Source organism: Dendrobates tinctorius, unplaced genomic scaffold, assembly GCF_039654945.1.
Source record: "Dendrobates tinctorius isolate UK_male_01 unplaced genomic scaffold, ASM3965494v1 ptg000158l, whole genome shotgun sequence".
Taxonomy (NCBI): domain Eukaryota; kingdom Metazoa; phylum Chordata; class Amphibia; order Anura; family Dendrobatidae; genus Dendrobates; species Dendrobates tinctorius.
The window spans coordinates 21,506,804-21,530,467 of NW_027361825.1; the positions used below are offsets into that span (position 1 = coordinate 21,506,804).

The following is a 23,664-nucleotide window of genomic DNA, read 5'->3' on the forward strand; positions in this document are numbered from 1 at the left end:
TTATGTAATTAACAAAAAAGTGTGAAACAACTGAAAATGTCTTATATTCTAGGTTCTTCAAAGTAGCCACCCTTTTGCTTTAATGCTTTGCACACTCTTGGCATTCTCTTGATGAGCTTCAAGAGGTAGTCACCGGAAATGGGTTTTCACTTCACAGGTGTGCCCTGTCAGGTTTAATAAGTGCGATTTCTTGCCTTTTAGAAATGGGGTTGGGACCATCAGTTGTGTTGTGCAGAAGTCTGGTGGATACATAGCTGATAGTCCTACTGAATAGGCTGTTAGCTGCTTTTTTTCTTGCCATAATACAAATTCTAAGTAAAGAAAAACGATTGGCCATCATTACTTTAAGAAATGAAGGTCAGTCAGTCCGAAAAATTGGGGAAACTTTGAAAGTGTCCCCAAGTGCAGTGGCAAAAACAATCAAGCGGAACAAAGAAACTGGCTCACATGAGGACCGCCCCAGGAAAGGAAGACCAAGAGTCACGTCTGCTGCGGAGGATAAGTTCATCCGAGTCACCAGCCTCAGAAATCGCAGGTTAACAGCAGCTCAGATTAGAGATCAGGTCAATGCCACACAGAGTTCTAGCAGCAGACACGTCTCTACAACAACTGTTAAGAGGAGACTTTGTGTAGCAGGCCTTCATGGTAAAATAGCTGCTAGGAAACCACTGCTAAGTACAGGCAACAAACAGAAGAGACTTGTTTGGGCTAAAGAACACAAGGAATGGACATTAGACCAGTGGAAATCTGTGCTTTGGTCTGATGAGTCCAAATTTGAGATCTTTGCTTCCAACCACCGTGTCTTTGTGTGACGCAGAAAAGGTGAACGGATGGACTCTACATGTCTGGTTCCCACCGTGAAGCATGGAGGAGGTGTGATGGTGCTTTGCTGGTGACACTGTTGGGGATTTATTCAAAATTGAAGGCATACTGAACCAGCATGGCTACCACAGCATCTTGCAGCGGCATGCTATTCCATCTGGTTTGCGTTTAGTTGGACTATCATTTATTTTTCAATAGTACAGTGACCCCAAACACACCTCCAGGCTGTGTAAGGGCTATTTGACCAAGAAGGAGAGTGATGGGGTGCTACGCCAGATGACCTGGCCTCCACAGTCACCAGACCTGAACCCAATCGAGATGGTTTGGGGTGAGCTGGACTACAGAGTGAAGGCAAAAGGGCCAGCAAGTGCTAAGCATCTCTGGGAACTCCTTCAAGACTGTTGGAAGACCATTTCCGGTGACTACCTCTTAAAGCTCATCAAGAGAATGCCAAGAGTGTGCAAAACAGTAATCAAGGCAAAAGGTGGCTAGCCTAGAATATAAGATATTTTCTCTAGCAACCTTCCACGACAGCGCAGGAGGAGGTCGTCTCCACGCCCTAATGGGGGACAGGAAGCTCGAGAGGTTAAAAGGTCCCTCCCTCCTCCCTCTCACCAGTGTCTTTCCTGTCCCCCATGGGGCATGGAGAGGTCTGGTGTGCTGTGTGGCCGGCTGCTATAGCATACCTGGGAATTAAAAAGCCGGGCAGTGGTGGTCGGTGGCGCAGCCTCCCCTCCTCCGCTCTGCTCCCGTCTGCTCTGCTCCCGTCTGCTCCTGCATTCGGGACCATTTCCTGTACCTCCCGCGCTCCCCTTTGGGGAGTAAAGCGGGCCAGTGATCCCCACCGGAGGCCTCCCACAGCTCTCCGGCGTCTCCTCCTCCCCTGCGTGCTGTGCAACCCGGAAGTGACGTCACGCGCAGGTCACTTCCTGGGTATGTGGAGGGCGCGCTGTAATGGCGGCCCCCATCCTGCTGCCAGCGTGCGGAGCTCGTCGGCATCTGCTGTGCCTGCTCCAGGACCCAGGGATGAGGAGGGGGAATCGAGCTAATGCGCTGAGGGCGGAGTTAACTCTTCATTAACCCGCCGGAAGACGCCGACAGGTAAGGCAAATCCCCTGCTGTCATGGACGCTTCCTGCCCTGCATCTACAGAGCCCAGCGCTGCCCCAGCCACAGTGATTGTTACCTGGGGTGGGTCCTAAGGGTGCGATCTGGGATATAGGTCCTTAAAATACTTCTCACCCTCTTTCTTATAGGGAGAAAAGTCTGCCTATAAAAGCACCAATACGTCCAGCAAAGCGGCCAAATGTGCCATATGCAGTACGAAACTTCCCTCTAATTGGGAGAAAAAGTTATCAGGCATGCACGGATAAAGTGGTCAGGACCGAGCACCCGTCATTAATTGACGAGATCTGCAGCTTGGTCACCCGTCAGGTTCAGACCTCTTTAGCCACCCTGTCCCCCCCCCTCCACCCCCTCAGATTATGGGCTCACCACCTTAAAAAAACCGGAGGATTCAGGTGGAGGATTCAGAATCCGAGTCTGAGAGATCATTCAACTCGAGCTCCGAAAATTGGGAGCAACCAGGGACCTCTAAGGCACCTGACGTTAGAAGGTATCTCCTTTCCACAGAATACGTGGAGGAGTTGATTTGCGCAGTACGCGCCACTATGGGCCTAGAAGACGAACCTGTCACGCAAACAGCACAGGATCGCATGTTTGGGGGATTTGAAGGACCTAAACGAGCAGGCTTTCCAGTTGATAAAAGCATAGTGGACATGATCTCCCAGGAATAGGAATACCCTGAAAAACGCTACTCAGCCCCTCCAGAGCTCCGTCATAGGTTTCCTCTGGAAGGAGAGGAGTTTAAAATGGGACATCCCGAAAGTCGATGTCCAGGTGGCAAGGGTGGTAAAGAAGACTGTTCTACCGTTTGATGATGCGTCTCAGCTTAGAGACCCGATGGACCGTAAAGCTGAAAGCCTCCTGAGGAAAACATGGGAATCCTCTGCGGCCACCTTAAAATCTGGAGTTGCGTCCACTTGTGTCTCTAGGTCCCTCTTTCAATGGATCGAGGAGCTAGAGAACCATATCTCGCATGGTACCTCAAGGAGTGACCTCCTTAGCTCACTCCCTATCTTGCAGAGAGCTACGGGCTTCCTGGCAGATGCATCAATGGAGATGATCCGTACTTCTGCCAGCCATGGTACAATCAAACTCTGCCAGTCGAGCCCTCTGGCTTAAGATGTGGAGCGGAGACATTTTACATCCAAGGTTAAACTATGCTCTTTACCCTTTAAAGGTGAACATGTCTTCGGCCTGGCCTTAGACGAAATTCTGGAAAAAGCCACTGACAAAAAGAAGGCGCTTCCAGAGCAGAGAACCTCAAGGAAACGTCTTTTTTGAGGCCCCCAGAATCAGTCATCCCAACCACGAGGAAAGGGAAAGACGGGAAGATGGAGCTACGCTAAAGGGAGAGGCAGGAACATCCTGGTCCCCCACCAGCAGCAACAGCAGTCTGAAGAAAAACAATGACTCTATCCCGGTAGGGGGAAGGCTTTCGAGTTTCTTTCCCGCTTGGCAGTTGATTTCCAGCAGCCCCTGGGGCCTCAGTGTGATCAGAGAGGGCCTATTGCTAGAACTCGAATCCTATCCCCCGCGGGGTATAAGAGTCACCTCCCTACCATCTTGGGAGAACCCAGCTCTAAATTCCGGCATTCTGCAGTTGCTACAGTGAAATGCCATCTCTCGAGTCCCTGTGAAGGAGCAAGGAAGAGGGCATTATTCCAGACTGTTCCTAGTAAGAAAGCCCACAGGGGAGTCGAGAATAATAATAAACCTAAAAGGCCTCAACCGGCACATTGCATACCACAAATTCAAAATGGAGTCGGTAAAGACCGCCATTCCTCTAATAGGGCAGTCTTACTTTATGGCAACTATAGATCTGAAGGATGCCTATTTCCACATCCCCATCCATCCTTCCCACAGAAGGTATCTGAGGTTCGCGGTCCACCAGGGTCCAGAAATAAGACACTTTCAATACAACGTACTTCCATTTGGGATATCATCTGCTCCTCGAGTATTCTCCAGGATCATGACGGAGGCTGTGTCCCACATCCGAAGTCAGGGCATATGTATTGTACCCTACCTCGACGACCTACTAATAATAGGAGCCTCCTACCGCACTCTGGAACTACAGGTGACTCAGACCCTGAGCATCGTCCAGTCGTTAGGATGGATCCCGAACATAAAAAAAATCTCAGATCCAACCCTCCCAGGAGGTGCAATTCTTAGGAATCCTACTGGATTCAAAAAATCAAATGTCCTTCCTCCCGGAGGAGCACCAGAGATCCATAATATCAAGGATCTCAGAGTTCAGGGAACAGAGGTCCCCGACCCTCAGGTCAGCTATGGCCATACTAGGATCTATGACCTCCTGTATCCAGTCAGTACCTTGGGCACAGGCCCACTCCAGAACGCTCCAGTCCCATATTTTAAGAAACTGGAATCTGCATCACACCTGTCTGAACAAAAAGGTCCAGACCCCAGGGTTAGTGAGAGCCTCGCTGGCATGGTGGATGGACCACAAGAACCTGTGCAGGGGAATCAACTGGTCTCAGACCCCTTTAGTCACGGTAACAACAGATGCCAGCAAAAAAGTCTGGGGAGCTGTAGTGTCTCGTCACCCATTCCAGGGGTTATGGAGCCAGAAAGTGGAGCGCAAGATCCTCAAACTTCAAAGAACTGATGGCAGTGGAAGCTCTACTGGCAGCAAGGCACCTGGTACGGGGCCAGCACATCAGAGTCTACTCAGACAATATAACAACGGTGGCCCATCTCAGGCACCAGGGTGGTACAAGATCCAGCAGCCTGGAGGGCCTCTCAAACGGAATATTTTCCTGGGCCGAAAAGCACCTTCGCTCTTTGACGGCAATTCACCTGAGGGGTACCACCAATCTTCAGGCAGATTTCCTAAGCAGGAAAAGCATCCAACCTGGCGAGTGGACCCTGAGCAAATTAATCTTCCAGAAACTGGTCGACAGGTGGGACCCCTCCCGGAGGTGGACCTACTAGCCTCAGGAGAGAATGCTCAAGTGGAAAACTACTTTTCACTGAACCCCAGGGACAGATCCCTGGGAGTGGATGCCTTCGCCCACAGGTGGAAGTTCCATCTAGCTTACGCCTTTCCGCCAGTCCCAATCCTTGCTGCAACCCTGAAGAAGATTCGGGACGATCAAACCCTGATAATCCTAGTAGCTCCGTTATGGCCAAAGAGGAGCTGGTACTCTGATTACGGAGCTGGTAGTAGACGGACCATTCATTCTACCCATGGAAGACGACCTTCTCTCGCAAGGCCCCATACATCACCCAAACCTCCAGGGAATGAGGTTGGCGGCCAGGCTACTGAAACCCAGATCCTAAGGGCCAGGGGCTTATCAGAGGTGGTAATAAAGACCCTACAGAAATCCCAAAAACTGGTCACTATCTCCATATATAAGATATGGAAGAGGGTCTCTTCATGGTGTCTACCAGACTTCCCTGACCCAGATAAACCTAACATTTCTCGTATCCTGGATTTCTTGCAGAGGGGGCTAGAACTAGGTCTAAAACCTACCACATTGAAAGTACAAGTGTCAGCATTAAGTGCTATGTTCGACTGTGACTTGGCCAACCACAGGTGGATAAGAAGATTCATGACATCGGCCACTAGACTTCATCCAAAGAAGTTAATAACAGTCCCAACATGGGACTTGAATGTGGTGCTTACGGGACTCTCTCAACCTCCCTTTGAGCCCTTGTCATCCTGCACTTCTCAGCTCTTCACCTGTAAAGTGGCCTTCCTTGTAGCAATAACTTCAGCAAGGAGAGCTCCAGGCGCTCTGTTAGAGAACCCTACCTAACTATTAGAGATGATTCCATAGTTCTCTCTCTTAACCCATCTTTTCTGCCGAAGGTAGTGTCCGACTTCCATAGGTCACAGAGTATAGTCCTTCCGTCATTTTGTCAGAACCCAGCAAACCCCAAAGAAGAGGTGTTTCATACGCTGGATGTAAGACGTATTGTTCTCCACTACCTGGAGTGTACCAAACCCTATAGAGTCGACCACAACCTATTTATCCATACCTCTGGCCCAAACAGAGGGAAGAAGGTGGCGAAGAACATCATTGCCAATTGGATTAGAAAGGCTATCTCTGAAGCTTACCTGACGCAAAACATCACTCCCCATGCTGGAATCAAGACGCATTCAACACGATCTACCTCTACGTCATGGGCTGAGAGGGCAGGCGCATCTTCAGAGCAGATTTGTAGGGCCGCAACTTGGTCCTCATTACATACATTTAGACATTATAGATTAGACCTTGTATCCAACAGAGATCTAGTCTTCGGCCGAAAAGTTCTTCAGGCCGTTGTCCCCCCCCCCCCCCCCCCCCCCCCCTAGTGCAGTATAGGTTGTTATGCCTCCTATGCTGTCGTGGAAGTTTGCTAGAGAAAATAGAATTAGACTTACCGGTAATTCGGTTTCTAGAAACCTTCCATGACACCACTATTTCCCTCCCTACATTCTTGGACAAATTCTGAGAATCTTAAAGGTAACTGGTGCTATGGTAATCAGTTGTAAGTCACTGGTGAGAGGGAGGGACCTTTTAACCTCTCGTGCTTCCTGTCCCCCATTATGGCGTGGAGACTACCTCCTCCTATGCTGTCGTGGAAGGTTTCTAGAAACCGAATTACCGGTAAGTCTAATTCTATTTTCAGTTGTTTCACACTTTTTTAGTTATATAATTCCACATGTGTTAATTCATAGTTTTGATGCCTTCAGAGTGAATCTACATTTTTCATAGTCATGAAAATAAAGAAAACTCTCCAAACTTTTGGTCTGTACTGTGTGTATGTGTGTGTGTGTGTGTGTATATATATATATATATATATATATATATATATATATATATATATATATATATATATATATATATATATATATATGTATATATATGTGTATATATATGTATATATATATATGTATATATATATATATGTGTGTATATATATGTATATATATATATATATATATATATATGTGTGTGTGTATATATATATATGTGTATATATATATATTTATTTAGTGTGTGTATACATGTATACTTTATTTTTTATTTTACTATAATTTCTTGACAAATAGTGCTGTCATCTGCTATTTTCTGAGCCATAATTTTAGATACATACATACATACATACATACATACATACATACATTCATCTAGGCATCCATTCGGCCTTCTGATTTATTTATTTTTCCAAAATTTTTTTTGTTTGTGCGCAAAGTGACAAAAAAAATCTGACTTTTTTTTAAAAAAGAAATACCGTATTTTTCGGACTATAAGACACACCCCAATTTTAAGAAGGAAAATAGGGGAAAAAATAATTTGTCAAATGGGGGTCCGTCTTACAGTCCGAATTCAGCTTACCTGGGAAGGGATCCGGCACAGGTGGAGGAGTGGTCACAGAGGTCATTCAGTGCTCCAGGCTGGTGTTGTGGTGGCGACTCAGTGCTGGGGCAGCTGGGCTGTACTGGGCTGGGGCAGCTGTGCTGGGGCAGGTGGGCTGTGCTGGGGCAACTGTCATGGGGCAGGTGGGCTGTACTGGGCTGGGGCAAGTGGGTTGTGCTGGGCTGGGGCAGCGGGCAGGGCTCTGCGGTGCGGTGGTGGCAGCGGGCTGTGCTCCGGTGCAGGGGCGGCGGCTCCGCCGGCATTTCCTCGGAGGCCCCCGCACATCCGTTGATGGCTACCGCCATGTTGCGGTGGCCTCCAGGAACATGGACGCTGGGAAGATGGCCGCCGGTCCGGGGACGGCGCATGCACGGGTTCAGATCTCATCCCGAGATCTCGGGAGACGAGATTCAAATCTCTGCCCCCTTCATTTATTTTTTTTAAAAGTCCACAATCTTGACTTTAAATTCACTTGATCGCTTATACAATAACCATGCAATACTGGAAGATTCATATGCAAAAACAAAAGAGAACATTCAGCTCACCCCTGAGATGTAATTCCAAGCACAAGAAGGAGCACGGCTTCCTCACTGCTGCACAGCGTCCAAGTTAATAGGAAAAATAGAAGTGGATCCAGCTCACTCACAGGGCAATTTAAAAATTAGAAAATTTTTATTGGATGATCCTTAAAAAATTCAAAATGACAAAACAGACGTCTCAGATGGCACAGCAATGACAGGGGGTGATGGTAATAAGACCATACTGTAACCAGTGTTCAAGAGCCGTGTTGCTCGAAACGCGTATGGCCTTATTACACATCACCCTCTGTCATTGCTGTGCCATCTGAGATGTCTGTTTTGTCATTTTGAATTTTTTAAGGATCATCCAATAAAATTTTTCTAATTTTTAAATAAGCCCTGTGTGTGAGCTGGATCCACTTCTATTTTTCCTAATACTGGAAGATTGCAGTAGGAGATAAGCTAACCATGCAAAATTCTAATTCGCCTGTTCACGTAGATTTTCCCAGGAAAATTAGATTGGTGGAGAATCAGAGAATTTACCGTCACTTATGATCTGGGGGGGGGGGGGGGGGTCTCCTCTACTCCACAGAACATAATAAGCATAATATGTAAAAAGTGAAAATAAATCCCTATACTCGCCTCTACTTTCTTTCCATTTCTCACCATCATCCGTCCTGTCCTTGACGTAATTTCTGATCCCCGCCGTGAGCTTTGAAATCCCTCACTGATGAGGCCAGGGAGGCATCTCCTTGGTTATACAGACATGGGCCACTTTCACACAGGCATAAATATCGCACGTTTCTTCACCCATATTACGCTTCTGAAAGCTGTCCAGACCAGAGACCTTATCCTCTGATCGAACAAGGATTTAATTCATTTGTGTCTAGACTGAGTCTGGACATTGCGATATTTTTTTTTTTTTTTTTTCCCCCTTGGGTGCAGAAATGCACGTGCAATACAGTTGTGTGAAACTGGTCTTTACTACAGTTTCTGTGTTAAAGCCCGCTTATTAATGGTAGTTTTCTGACTAATCATTTCCCCACCCCTTTTATTACAGCTGGAAGGATGGCCTTGCCTTCAATGCCTTGATTCACAGACACAGGCCTGAACTCATAGAATATGATAAGCTGAGAAAAGTAAGCTGAAATTAGTAACCCAGGCCCAATTCATGTCGAATTTTTTTTTTTTTTTTTTTTTTGAGCCATCAATTTTCTTATATATTGTTTTCACTCGTATCTTAGGATGACCCAGTCACTAACCTGAACAATGCCTTTGAGGTGGCTGAGAAGTATCTGGATATTCCTAAGATGTTGGATGCTGAAGGTATGTATCGTGAGCTGTGGTCTTAAGATAAAGCAGCAGTCTAGGAGTTTTTTTTTATGTCTAATGTAATGTGTAATGTATGACATATATATATTGGTCGTCTTCTTCCCCACTGATATGATTCTCTTAAGGAAGTCTAAATTTCCCATAATGCTTCTGGCATTGAGAGGGTCAGAGTCTCATCATATTGCAATTGTTCCTATTGATAGATCAGGGACCTAGGATAAATTGAGACTCCACTTGGAAGTCTCAAGTGCTATTTCATGCAGCTTCAGGGTATGTGCACACGTAAGCAGTTTGGGTTTTTTTTTCACGTTTTTTAAGCGTTTTTACCAAATAAAACACTAAAAAATGCTTAAAAGAAGCATCCCATTCATTTTAATGAATTCTGCACTTTTTGTGCATATTGATGCGTTTTTTTCCCCAAAAACACATCGCGGAAAAATCCGCATTTCTAGCTATTTTCTATGAGACTGGGGACGCTCCGGAAAAATCTGTGCGTTTTTTGCGCAGAACGCGCAGGGAAAAACGCACATTTTCTGAGGAGTCCGGTTTTCAGTCAGGAATTTACTGCATACGTGTTCACATAGCCTCAGGGTGCCTCCTTATGATAAGTATCTGCATGTGAGCTCTTTCAAGCAGGAGGCAGGGAGGCCAGTGGAAAGCTCTATCTCCTATACTCAGGCAGTGTGATGTTTATAACTCTGTAACCAATCACTGTAACTGCACCTTGTATATAAAACATAACTAATATCTTCAGCTGCATAGGGGGCATTTAGAACAGCATAACTTGGTGGGAAGGAGGGATGTCTGAGGTCTGACACGAGTTTCACAGCTAGAATATTAGTGATCTTTTATCATTATACGTGTAAACAAAAAATTGGTATGGTGCTACTTTAATTTCTAAGAGTTGACCATGCACACATGAGATGCTTTAGGGTTGTTGGACTTGGCATTTTTTCCTGTAGTCCAGTTACAGACCAGTATTTTATCTTTGTCTACATGTGATTGATATCCAGTGATTCTTGGATATTTATTTTCCCCGTCTAACAATAACTGTAGGACGTTTAATGTCTAGACTGGTGTCCCCCTCTTCAAGGACCCCTGATTGTTGACCACTTAAATTTGTTTCATCATGTTTCCTTTGTTTACAGACATAGTGGGCACCGCTCGTCCCGACGAGAAGGCCATCATGACATACGTGTCCTCTTTCTACCACGCCTTCTCAGGAGCCCAGAAGGTAGTGATTGGGGCAACCGCAGCGCCCCCACCTGTCCCCTCTCTTGCTCTTTTCTCTCTATTCCGCATGCCTTATACGCTTCTCTTGCAGCTGCGCGGCATGTCACCACCGTGCCAGGAACTTTGTAGCTTGGTTGTAGTAATTACTGTTATTAGGAGTTATTTAACTCTGGAAACATGCTGAGCCTACTCCCAGCTTATTCCTGGCGCGGACAAGAGGGCAGAGAGGTGCAGATCTGGGACAGGAAGCCCTTCGCCTGGCTCCTGGCTGGTCCTGTACCACCTCACCTTGCACTTGTCCTTTTCTTTCCTCTCTGCACAGATATTGTGGGCACTCTCAGGCCTGATGAGAAGGCCATAATGACCTACGTTTCCTGCTTCTACCACGCTTTCTCTGGTGCTCAGAAGGTGAGCTTCTGCTGGCATTTCTTCCCTGGATGCTTCCCTTATCCTGACCTTATTTCTCGAGGTCATCACCTTGCCATAACTTCCTTCTTTAACCCCTATACACCCTAATAAACTGCAGCCTCTCGCTATTCTCAGTGCAAGTGGCCTTCGAGTAACGCTGCACCTTGCTGCTTCTACCGGTCAGATAACCAAGCATTTTTACCTTTATTCTTCCCTGACCAGTGATTAACAGACCCTCATGATGTCTGTTCACATCAGCGGCTGGTGGTTATTGGTGAGGGAAGGGGGAGCTCTGGGGCTTGGAAATAGCACATTATATTTTCACCGTAGATCCTCTGTATATACGCATCCATTAGATAAGTTCAACACTTCATGACTTGCCAAATTTTTGCTTTTTGAGTTCCGCTCATACATGTCAGATACCGGCTATATGATATAGCCAGCATCAGTCTCTTAACGGGCGTGGCTGTTATCTATTGAAATGCCACTGTCAAACTCTTGCGACACGATTGCAATTGACCTGTGGGGTACCATCACAGACCCCCCCCCCCATCGCTGTTATCTTGGTCCTCCTGTGATACTCAGCCATGGCTCCATATGAAACTGAGATTTTCAGCTTACTCCAATATTGTGATGGTTTTTCTGATTTGTTTTGTCGCTTACCCCATGTGCAGGGCATTGCAGTAGCTTAGGTATCCATGGTTATGATCGCTCATATAGTGACGGTTAACTAGTTGCTGATGGTTGTAACCATGGATACCCAAGTTGCTGCAATGCCCATGCACATGGGCTAAGTGACTTAGCTAATCAGAAGAACTGTGTACTGCATTTCTAATCCCTTTATCTCCTCAGTAGGATGCACCCACCCACTGGAGCCAAGTTATCCAGTTTTAGCTTAGTGTCTGTAGGAAGCAGACACTCGTTTGCTCCCAGACCCATTTTTACCTTTTTAGATTTCTTTAAAAAAAAATAAGGGTATGTTTCCACGTGGCGTAATACATCAGGATTTGCTGCGGATTGGACGCTGCGTTCAGCCGCAGTGTTCAATCCGCAGCATCCAGAAGTTACAGCATAGTGGAGGGGATTTTATGAAATCCTGTCTCCACTCTGCGTACAAAGACGCGGGTGACACACCCACGAAACCTGACATGCGGTATCACCGCGCATACCACAGGGGACGGCGCTTTGGGCGGAGCGGGCTTTCCGCTGCGTCCAAAGTGCTGCTACTACGCAGCGTGGAAACATACCCTAATAATTCTAATCACCCGTTTTTTCCACCTCTCCTCTTTGGCCCCCCGTTAAAAATAAACATATTTTGACATCGCCACATCCAGAAAGTCAGATCCATTAAAATAACCCAATTTGAAAGCTCCATAAGGATAAAAAAATAAATAAAATGCTAAAATAGAATTATTTTTTGGATGTCATTTCAAACACCATTCATGCTTTGATGTCTTGTACACAAAATTGGTATCAATAAAACCGTTCACTCATCGTGTTGAAAAACAAGCCCTCGTTCAGACCCAGCAGCAGAAAAAGAAAAGTAAAAATGTTACTGGCCTCAGAAAATAACGGCACAAAGCAAAAATATATATTTTTTCACCTATCATAAATAGAAAAAAAATTGCATGTTTAGTATCACCGTAATCAGACAGACATGGACAATCATTGTTTGTTTTTCACCATTTCATCACACTTGGAATTTATTTCCTGTGTTTCAGTACCTTTATCTGGTTAAATGAATGTTGTCCTTCAAAACTATAGCTTGTCCCGCAAAAAAAAAGTCCTCACTCCTAAGGTGACAGAAAAATACAAATTTTATGGGGCTTGGGGTGAGCGGCAAAAAACAATTTATTTTTTGAGGATTTTTTTTTTTTTTTTTACATGGCCTAGCATTCATTCTTATTGGGGACATGCAATATCGCATTCTTCCTGGGGGTGATTTAAACTTATTTTTATATAGTAAAATAAACCCACAGGTTGGCTCCACAAAGGTGGTTGCGGCGGTGTAACACATCATCCTCCGATGGGCACACATGCACACACAGCCTTTTGTCATTGCTGACCTACAAAGTAGTATCCACTGACGTAACTATAGGGCTTATATTCCTGGGTGTCCAGGCTCTTTGTCGTGCGGTTTGGCTGCCAAGTCTGCACTTGTCCATTAGTGATGATATTTTGGGTGAGCCTACCCATGGGTGTTTATTGCCTTCTAAACAAAATTTTTTTTTCTTTTTTTTTTCTTTCTAGGCCGAGACGGCGGCTAACAGAATCTGCAAAGTCCTGGCTGTAAATCAAGAGAACGAGCATCTGATGGAAGATTATGAGAGGCTGGCTAGTGATGTGAGTCCTTCACGTCTCGTTGGTTTTCTAAGGTTGACCTCTCCATGTCCCTATTGCCCTAAATTTGCTCTGTGAAGCTCGGCATGCCATAATTTTTGCTTACATCTGTACTCGCCCGATCAGCTATGGTGATATAAGATGAGAATGTCCCATTAATATATGTAGTCTGAAGATTTGTTTCACACTAGGAAAGTTTCTAGCAAATTTTCCCTCTTTTGATCTTTTTGCTGTCTGTGTATTCTCTGTAATTAAAGCCGTCCTCTCCTCTTAGCTGTTGGAGTGGATTCGCCGTACCATTCCATGGTTGGAAGATCGTCAGCCGGAGAAGACCATGAACGATATGCAGCAAAAACTTGAAGATTTCCGTGACTATCGCCGAGTACACAAACCACCAAAAGTCCAGGAGAAATGCCAGCTGGAGATAAACTTTAACACCCTACAGACCAAGCTGAGGCTCAGTAACAGACCGGCCTTTATGCCTTCTGAGGGGAAGATGGTATCGGTGAGTGTCGGGATCCTGTGAATTAAATAGGGAGCGGCACTTCTCACCATAAATTGTGCGTGCTTCTGCTGCACAGATGAAAGGCACTAAGCTTCAGTATCACCCACAGGCTGTGGTGCCGGGAAGCAGGTCATGTTTTACCAATCCTGAAAAACCTCGTTAAATACTCCCCATTAAAAAAATTTTCTTACAATTTCAGGACATTAATAATGGCTGGCAGCATTTGGAGCAGGCAGAAAAGGGTTACGAAGAATGGCTCCTAAATGAAATCCGTAGGATAGAAAGGCTGGACCACCTGGCTGAGAAATTCCGCCAGAAAGCCTTAATACATGAAGCCTGGACTGATGGTGAGTATTGTGGCCGTACACCGACGTAATGGAGGCCTGCATAGATTGTAGAAAAACTGCTAAATGAGGGGGAAAGAGAACAGCAACACATCCTTATTTTCTCCTCTCAATAGGCAAAGAGGCAATGTTGACGCAAAAGGACTATGAGACTGCCCCTCTTGCCGAAATCAAGGCACTCCTTCGAAAACATGAGGCCTTTGAGAGTGACCTGGCGGCCCACCAGGACAGAGTGGAGCAGATTGCTGCCATTGCACAGGAGCTGAAGTGAGTCTTCATGAAATACTTGCCCCTTTTAACAGGGATGTAAAATCAAGCGACTTTGCACTATGCCTGAACGGAGGTTTTTTTTTTGTTTTTTTTTTTAATTCTCGTTGCCTAGGCTACCGGTTACCTCTGCAGTCTATCAGCAGCGGACGGTGTCCTTTTGACTGCTGAGAAGCCCTCATACCCAGCTTCATGTAATTAAACTCAGAGCCCACTACTCTGTGCCAGTGATGTAATTCACAGTTTATTGAAGGCTTCTCTGTAAAAAAAAACAAAAAAAAAAAACACCATAGTCAGATGTTAAACATTTTGAGACCTGTATAGATTGGTTTGTAGTTGAAGAAACCCACGTGGATTTTCTCTTGACATAGGTGTGTAGGATAAAACCCTACAGTGCCTCCATTGTTTCCATTCCTCGCACACCGTTATTATAAGACATTCCAAGGCAAGAGTTTCACAACATCCACGTCTCCGAGCTTGCCACGGCCGCAGTGAATGGAGCCTTTTATTCCACTGACACGTGGAGAGCAGCGAGGGGGCGAGTGCATCCTCCACAGAATATCGAAATGATGCTCTTTTTGTTTCTAGTTGTTCTACCTTTATTATATAATCTTTGTCTCTTCTAGTGAACTCGATTATTACGACTCCCCAACGGTAAACGCCCGCTGTCAAAAGATCTGTGACCAGTGGGATTTGTTGGGTTCGCTGACACACAGCAGACGGGAAGCCTTAGAGGTAAGGACAGCTGGGATGCCATGCCGGCTTGGGATAATTGCGCTTTTCTGTACTTGATCATTTTTATTGTATTTTTTTTTACTTTTTCCTGTAGCAAACAGAGAAGCATTTGGAGGCCATAGACCAGTTGTATCTGGAATATGCAAAAAGAGCAGCACCTTTCAACAACTGGATGGGAGGAGCAATGGAGGACTTGCAGGATATGTTCATTGTTCACACCATTGAAGAGATCGACGTAAGATCTACTGCATTTGCTTCCAGTGCAGATATTGGGGGTCTTGGTGAACGGAGGTAGCCAAGGCTATTTTTGTTTGGTTTCAGGGTCTTATGGCAGCCCATGAGCAGTTTAAGTGTACGCTGCCAGACGCTGACCGCGAGAGAGAAGCTATTCTTGACATCCAAAGCCAAGCTCAGAAGATTGCTGATTACAACCACATTAAGTTGGCTTCTGGGAACCCCTACACCTCAGTCACCCCACAGACCATCAATTCTAAGTGGGACAAGGTAAGTGTCCACGAGACCTGGTTTGGATATCCCAAACCTGAGCAGAATGCCAATTTCTAAAAAAAAACAAACCATAATTTCTTCATGCCAGGTCCAGCAGTTGGTTCCTAAAAGAGACAATGCCCTGAAGGGAGAGCAAGACAAGCAGCAGTCCAACGAGCGTCTGCGTCTCCAGTTTGCTAACCAAGCGAACGTGGTGGCACCTTGGATTCAGGGAAAGATGGAAGTATGTCATGTTTGTTTTAGTTGCTTACAGACTTTTGTTTGCCGTCCATATCGGGTGTTGGCGGCGACAGACAAACACTAGGAGACAGGCGCCGCCTAGTGTATAAGAGTAGTAATGCATTTGTCGGGATTTTAGACCAAATATATTAAATACATGCAGGAGTGTAACTGCATTTGAGGGGAGCCCACCAGCGCCTTTTTCAACTGGATGTGTGTCTGAAAGCTCTCAAAGTGTATTGTGACGCAGGGAAATACCAGTTCCCTGCAGTATAATACAGGCTGCGTCATGCATTGCCCTTGGCTGGCACACTAAAGTTAGCTGCAGGTTATAGAAGAGGACACAGTACGTTGTGGGAGCGTAGGAAGGTAAAAAGAATAGTCTAATGCCAGGAAGGGGTCCAGGATAGGGGGGACATTATACCAGGAAGGGGTCCAGGGTGGGGGGGACACTATACCAAGATGGGGGAACATTATACCAGGAAAGGGTTTAGGATGGGTGGGGGACCTAGAATCTGCAATGCTACAAGGGCCCCATTCATGTGACCAAAATGCAGATGGGGGCCCAGGTCCAAATTTTGCACCATGGGCCATTAGACACAGTTTACGACACTGAACACAATAAATATATATATGATATATATTGCAAGCTAATACTACATGGTAACAATGTAAAGGGGCCTCACTATGTGTTAGATACTTATGTGGTGGAGCAAAGTCTCCAATAGTAATACTAAAGACGCACGTGCATTCAGCTAATACACCGTGCTTTTGTCTGCCCTGTGACCGATGTAGTTTTTGTTCATTGCTTGGTAATTACTATGAAGCATTCACGTCATCTTGTCTTTTCAGGAGATCGGAAGAATCTCCATTGAAATGCACGGAACCCTGGAGGATCAGATGAATCACCTGAAGCAGTACGAGCAAAGCGTGATAAACTACAAGCCCAACATCGACAAACTGGAACAGCAGCATCAGCTCATCCAGGAGGCCCTGATCTTCGATAACAAGCACACAAACTACACCATGGAGGTGTGACACCTCGCCATTAAAACATTTACTGTGGGCTCTGCATCCTGGGCCATTGGTAATCTCTTGCTTTTGTGATTTTGCAGCATATCCGGGTTGGTTGGGAACATCTCCTCACCACTATCGCCAGGACCATAAACGAGGTGGAGAACCAGATCTTAACACGTGACGCCAAGGGAATCAGCCAGGAGCAGATGCACGAATTCAGAGCATCCTTCAATCACTTTGACAAGGTGAGAGCCCCTGCATGGTTACAGGGAATGTAGTTGGAGATATGCAGGCAGGTTTCCAGACCCATTTCATAACCAAATCCATCTCCCTCCCTCTCGTCAGTCCCTTGTCAGAGTAAGACGAGCCATTTCTCCAGGTCTTTGTATGCATTGTGAAATGTAATGTTCTATTTCTCTTCCATTGTCCACTCATCACATCCCTCTACATTTCATCGCCTGTGTCTCCTGCCCACCGCTTGCTCTTCTGGACCCATCATGTCCTTCCTCCACCATCTTCTCATGACAGGATCATACGGGTGCTCTGGGACCTGAAGAATTCAAAGCTTGTCTCATCAGTCTGGGCTATGATGTGGAAAATGACAGACAGGTACCACATTTATCGTGCTAAGCCATACTAATTCTCTGCCGCTTTCTCTCTCCTCTCTGTTTGTATGGCCGCTTTCCTTTCCTTGATCTGTCCTCTCCTGACATGACTCTCGGCTTCTCCCCCTCTGCTGCGTCTTTCCATTTTTTTTTTTCCTTTCTTTCCTCTGTTCAATGTTTATTACTGTTTCTTGGAAAAGAAGAGACTTTCCGCTCTGGATGCTGATGACTTTCGAGCTCTCCTTATATCTACTGGATACAACTTGGTATGCTTCTTCCACATCTGTACTTTCTGTGGTGCCCACTGATCTTTCCTAATATTTTTATATAATTTTTTAACTTCCTTGATTAATTATCTTGTTATCCACTGTCAGGGCGATGCAGAATTCAACCGTATCATGGCCAGTGTCGACCCCAACAATTCGGGTATGGTGACGTTCCAAGCATTTATTGACTTCATGTCAAAAGAGACCACAGACACCGACACCGCAGACCAAGTTATCGCATCTTTTAAAGTCCTCGCTGGAGATAAGGTAGGAGGCTGCTATACTTTGTTTAGATGATGCTGATTTTTTTCATCTTTTTCTGACACATTTGCAAAACTTTTTTTTTTTTTTCCCGTTTTCCAGAATTACATCACTGCAGCTGAGCTGCGCCGGGAGTTGCCGCCAGATCAAGCCGAATATTGCATCTCTCGTATGGCTCCCTACCACGGTCCCGATGCAGTGCCTGGAGCACTGGATTACATGTCCTTTTCTACTGCGTTGTATGGCGAGAGCGATCTGTGAGAGCTGGATAGGGACGAGATCAACACTGCCCTACCGCCCTCCGTCAGCTGCAGAAGGGGCGAAGCACCAGATGGTCAGGGAAGATGGGGGGGTCACTAGCGTCCCCCCATGTCAAAGGGGAGAGGGAGGGGATCACATTAGCTTTCGTTCCCTTTGCAAGGAGGGAGGAGAAGGCAGAGCAGAAGCGGCTGCAGGACCACTCCTCTCCCCTTTGCAAAGCTATCTATGCAATGGCTAAGGGGCTGGGGTGCTACCACACACAGCTGGCACGTAGACTGCGCTTCTGGGTAACCTTTTTTTTTTTTTTTTTTTTTTTTCCCCCCGCACCTTGTACAGATCTCACAAACCCCCCTCCCTCTCCCTACCTTGGGGTATTTATTCCTAGTCCTACAAATCCTTGCAAGAGGCATGCGGTCCGTGCCCATGCAGTAGAGTACTAACGTCTTTTTTTTTGCCTTTTTCCCCCTTTTATTATATCAGTTTCATATTGCAACGACCTCATGGTGAGGTCCTAGCATGGAGGGCTCCACACTGCAGGCAGGGGAGAGGTCCACAACTAGGGGAGGGTGGGGGGTGGGGTGCTTTACGTCCTCCAGCTGTTTTACCAGAAAATATTTTAAGGGGACACAAAGGCAGCTGGTATGAAACGCTCTGATCTGTTACACTACACGAAACAGGCCAGAAAAGACAAATAATCACGTCATTCCACGTACGCAGCGGGATCATTGCTGGTGGATAAAACAAACACATATCATTCCATATCGTGATTTGCATGACCTCTTTTTGGTGATGGTCACCCATTCCTGGGATGCGAACCCTCTTTTTTTTTTTTTTTTTTTTTTTTTCTATTCCGTATATTCTCATATCATGAAAAAGCGCTCTGTTCTTTGGATACGTTCTAAGCCCTATAATGGTTTATATTTTATTTTTTTTTCCCTAAGGACCAAAAAAAGCAAATTATAATAAAAATAAAACTTTAAGAGGGGTTACTATTTACTTAATTTAGGGGGATTTATGATATAAATATATATTCACCTAGCAAAACCTATATTTGCAGTTTTTTTTTTCCTTGTCTTCTAAATAATTAAAAAAATAAATAAAAAAAAGAGAAAAGGTTGCTGATTTGTTTATCACGAGGTCTGTAACATTCCTTATCTCATCTTTTTATACCGGCGGCCCACCAGGAGAAATGTCTGGGGGGCAACGTCTATCATTCCTGCACCTCCTACAACTCCGTACAGAACAATAAAAGTAATATTTTTAAGATAAGTCTGGTCAGTGTGTATTTTCTTCATTTTCCCAACCCATCGACCAATGTTGCATTTGCTGCAGATAAGTCGAACTCTTAGGAGAAGTTCATACAATGAGTATTTGCTGCTTTTTTTCTGCTACAGATTCTCGTTCGTAATCCAGCTACATGTCAGATGTATGTTATTCTCATGCCCTCTGTGCTGTTTAACACTGCAGGAAATGACCTTTAATTTGTTTTTTTTGTCTTTGTTTTCTTAAACCTACATGTTGCATTGCATTAGGCCTTGTTCCCACGTGCACAAACTTTTTTTTTTTTCCCTGCAGGTGTCTGTACCAAAACACGTGATGGAAGCAAGCTGTTTTTATTTTGTTCTTAACATATTTCCCTTTTTTGTGTGTAAAATTCTTGAACTTCCTCCTGCATACACAGTTTACGATCCTTTAACCCCTTTCTGACATTTGTCATAATAATCTGTCCCTCTGCCCTGGGCCTATCTGACCATGGACATATTATTACTGCATGGTGATCGCCGCCAGGTGTCAGCTAATTGTTACAGCTGGCACAAAGCACTTTAACTCCCTAAATGCTGCAATCGAACGAGATCGCAGCATTCCGGGAGCCGGCAGAGGGATGACAGCCACTCTGCCTTCGGATCAGCGACGCCGCGGCGTGATGTGGTGTACTGATCATTGCCATGGTGACCCGATGACAACATCCAGGTCAACAGTTAAGAAATTTGCTTGACCATGCACAGTGCTTGATCAGCAACTTTCTCTCAGTGCAGAGCTGAGAGTTTGCAAAGCATAGGGATGCTGTTGCATCCCCATGCTATAAAAGTGATCAGCCTGCAAAAAATGATCCCATTGTTGGGCTAAGTCAAAAAAAAATAAAAAAAAAATGGGTTTATAAATAATTGTAAAAAAATATTTTAAAATATATAAAAAAATAAAATGAAAAGATACTATATAAATAAATATTTGTATGAAAAAACCCCAAAACAAAAGTACAAACATTTGGTTTCGCAGTGTCTGCAACGACCCGACCTATGAAACTGTCCCACAACCCTTTTAGTGAACACCATATAAAGTAAATAAACAAGTAAAAAAAAAAATGCTTTATCATCGTACCACAGAACAAAAAGTGGCATAACACGCGATCAAAAAGACAGATACAAATAAACGTGGTACTGCTGAAAACGTCATCTTGCCCCGCAAATGCAAGCTGCCATACAGCATCAGCGGAAAAAGAAAAGTGTTAGCTCTCAGAATAAAGTGATGCAAAAATAATCATTTTACAGAGACTCTTGCACAGGAGTCCCTGTAAATATCTGAAATACGTGATCCAGACAGAACCCACAGCAGAAGATTCCCTATAATGAGGCAGATGGAGGCACTGTGGATGCCGTCTGACCTGTGATCCTGGCAGTGTCTGTCTTTTTAGAATTGCATAAAAATGCTGCTGTCGGCAACAGTTTTGTGCACTGCTGAAAAGGACACTGCAGAACAGAGGCCAGACCAGAGTAAGGCTACTTTGACACTGCCGACGGACGTCGCACTGCGTCGTGCCGACGTACCGTCGCACGCTGTGAAAGTTGTGTACAACGGGGGCAGCGGATGCAGTTTTTCAACGCATCCGCTGCCCCACTGTAATGTTCAGGGAGGAGGGGGCGGAGTTTCGGCCGCGCATGCGCGGTCGAAAATGGCGGACACTACGCACAAAAAAAGTTACATGTAACGTTTTTGTGTGCGTCGCGGCTGCCAAAACACGCATCCGTTGCAAGACGGATGCGATGTGTGGTCATACGTCGCAATGCGACGCTAATGCTTGTCTATGGAGAAAAAACGCATCCTGCTGGCAACTTTGCAAGATGCGTTTTTCACCAAAACGACGCATTGCGACGTACGTCGGCCGACGCTAGTGTGAAAGTAGCCTAACTGCCGCCTTATAGTGAATGAATCCCTCGGGTTTCATCTGTCATGTCACTCGGAGATTTATAGATGAAACCCCGATGTAAGAGGCCAGCGTGAAGCGCTGGATAACTGTGATCCCAAACGTTAGGTAAAATGTTCCCAATAAAAGCTTCAACTCGATCTAAAAAAAAGCAAGTCTACACTCAGATCTGTTCATCTGTTAATGGAAATATAGGATTCTTCCATGTTACTGGTAGCACAAAGGCACTGGAAAAGCGAAATTTCTCCTTGCCCACCAAAAGAAATTCAGCAATTTCTGTGCTCCCAAATCCCACCCCCCAAGCCTTACATTGTGCCTAAACCACATATAGTGTCCACATGTTTGGCATTTCTGATATGATGAGAGCCCGCCTAATTTACAGGTGCGTGTCTCCAGAAGCATGGGCTGGGCCCAACGTACTGGTCACTACAGTGACAGTTTGCAATGTTCAGTCAGCAACATTAATTGATGCTTGTTTCTGGAAAATACCCATGGAGTCAAAATTGTCACTACATCGGCTGATAAATTCCCTAATGGGTATAGTTTCCAAAATCAGGTCACTTGAGCTGGGATTCTGCACTTCTAGCAATTAGGGGCTCTGTGTATGGAGTCCGCACACTGTTCTAGGAAAATCTGTGCTCCAGGAGGCAAATAGCGCTCCGTTCCTCCCGAGTCTCTCTGTATGGCTAACTAGTACTGCACAGCCACACAAGGGGTATTACCATGTTCAGGAGAAATTGTGGGACAAATTTTGGTGCGATTTTTACCCACTTTGTGTGAAAATGTAAAATCTGGGGCTAAAACAAAATTTTGGTGGTAAAAAAATGTATAGTTTTTTTTTCTTCACTGCCCAATGGTATAAAATTCTGTGACACCCCCATGGTGTCAATAAGATCACTGCACCCCTAGATGAATTCATTGAGAGGCGTAGTTCATAAAATGGGGTCACTTATGGGGGTTCTGCTGTTTGGTCACCGCATGGGATCTCCCAGTGGGTCATGGCACCTGCAAAATCTGGCGCTCCTTGCCTTCTGAGCTTTGCACTGTGCCTGAAAAATATTTCCCGATTACATGTAGGGTACTGGCACACTGTTGGGTACATGTGGTGTCAATATGATCACTGCACCCCTAGATGAATTCATTGGGGAGTGTAGTTTGTAAAATGAGTTTGTGTGGGGGGGGGGGTTTCTGTTCTGGCACATCAGGGGCTCTGCCAATGTGACATGGCACCCTCAAACCATTCCAGCGAAATCTGAACTCAAATATGGTGCCCTTCTGAGCTTTGCAGTGCGTCTCAAAAGTAGTATTCCCCCACATATGAGGTATCCGCATACTCAGGAGATATTGCACAACGAGTTGTATGGTACAATTTCTACTGTTACCCTTATGAAAATGCAAAATTTTGGACCAAAATATTTGTGTGAGGGAAAATGGGTTTTTTTTATTCGGTCGTCCATGACAGCACCACCTGAGAGAGGGGATCCGCCCTCCGGGAACAGGAAATCCTACAGATACATAAGGGCGGCACCTCTCCCACGCATCAGTTGGTTTCCTGTTCCTGGAGGACAGGATTCCCTACAGATCATGCCATCATGGGCGAAGGAATCCCCAGGCCGGCTGTCCGACTCAGGTAGCGGGGGGTCTCCTACCTCGGGCAGTGCGGAGTCCCCTGGAAGCGCCACGGTGACCCGCGCAGGGTTTCACGGCAGTGTGCAGGGCAGGTGGGAGCGGGGTCCGGTGGATGCCCGTCTCCTGGGCTGGCGCCGGCGGGTAAGTAGGCTCCCCTCCCCCAGGATTCCGGTCCTTGTCCCGGCTGGTGCGGCTCCCCTCGCCTGGATCGCGGACCGCATTAGATCGCTGATTCCGCCCTATTTCCACAGATATCTACATATGTCAGCTCATCTTTCAAGCAGCATGTGGTTATCTCCATATATGAACATGCCTTAATCCGCTTTTTCTGAATGCACGAGTGGTGATTCAAACGCACGCTTCAATTAGGCAGAATGGTTAAATCTAATAAAGAGCGTGCAAAACCGTTGGCTACTGGTGTATATCAAGGCAGGCAGAGTGAAATGGAATAGCTTAGTTACTCACCGATAACGGTGTTTCTCAGAACCCATGACAGCACCACGGAGAGAGGGGATCCGCCCTTCAGGGACAGGAACCTACAGATAAAAAGGGCGGTACCTCTCCTCCGCCTTCAGTTGGTTACAGAGCATCAGAGGGTCTCCAGGTTAGACAACAGAAATATATGCATAACATTATAATATTGCTTATTATCAGAAGCACCGTGTCTAAACGGAAACACTCTACTAACAGTAAAACGTGCCCACCA

At 45.6% G+C, this 23,664-nt stretch overlaps 1 protein-coding gene across 4 annotated transcripts in view; it reads left to right on the forward strand.

The window, feature by feature from the left end:
- Positions 1-19,396, forward strand: part of ACTN4 (actinin alpha 4) — a 61,490-nt gene extending 42,094 nt beyond the window's left edge. The window contains exons 6-22 of one of the 4 annotated variants that reach the window (XM_073549062.1): positions 8,888-8,966; positions 9,072-9,153; positions 10,308-10,393; positions 13,051-13,143; positions 13,415-13,645; positions 13,845-13,992; positions 14,106-14,256; positions 14,883-14,991; positions 15,086-15,226; positions 15,313-15,495; positions 15,587-15,721; positions 16,570-16,749; positions 16,833-16,979; positions 17,263-17,343; positions 17,540-17,605; positions 17,714-17,872; positions 17,969-19,396. In XM_073549062.1, coding sequence (XP_073405163.1) covers positions 8,888-8,966; positions 9,072-9,153; positions 10,308-10,393; positions 13,051-13,143; positions 13,415-13,645; positions 13,845-13,992; positions 14,106-14,256; positions 14,883-14,991; positions 15,086-15,226; positions 15,313-15,495; positions 15,587-15,721; positions 16,570-16,749; positions 16,833-16,979; positions 17,263-17,343; positions 17,540-17,605; positions 17,714-17,872; positions 17,969-18,127 — 2,230 coding nt within the window. In that variant the 3' untranslated portion in view covers positions 18,128-19,396. Of the gene's footprint in view, positions 1-8,887; positions 8,967-9,071; positions 9,154-10,307; positions 10,394-10,714; positions 10,801-13,050; positions 13,144-13,414; positions 13,646-13,844; positions 13,993-14,105; positions 14,257-14,882; positions 14,992-15,085; positions 15,227-15,312; positions 15,496-15,586; positions 15,722-16,569; positions 16,750-16,832; positions 16,980-17,262; positions 17,344-17,539; positions 17,606-17,713; positions 17,873-17,968 lie in introns of all 4 variants that reach the window. The other 3 variants (XM_073549063.1, XM_073549061.1, XM_073549060.1) reach the window with 3 other exon arrangements.
- Positions 19,397-23,664: the final 4,268 nt, after the last annotated feature.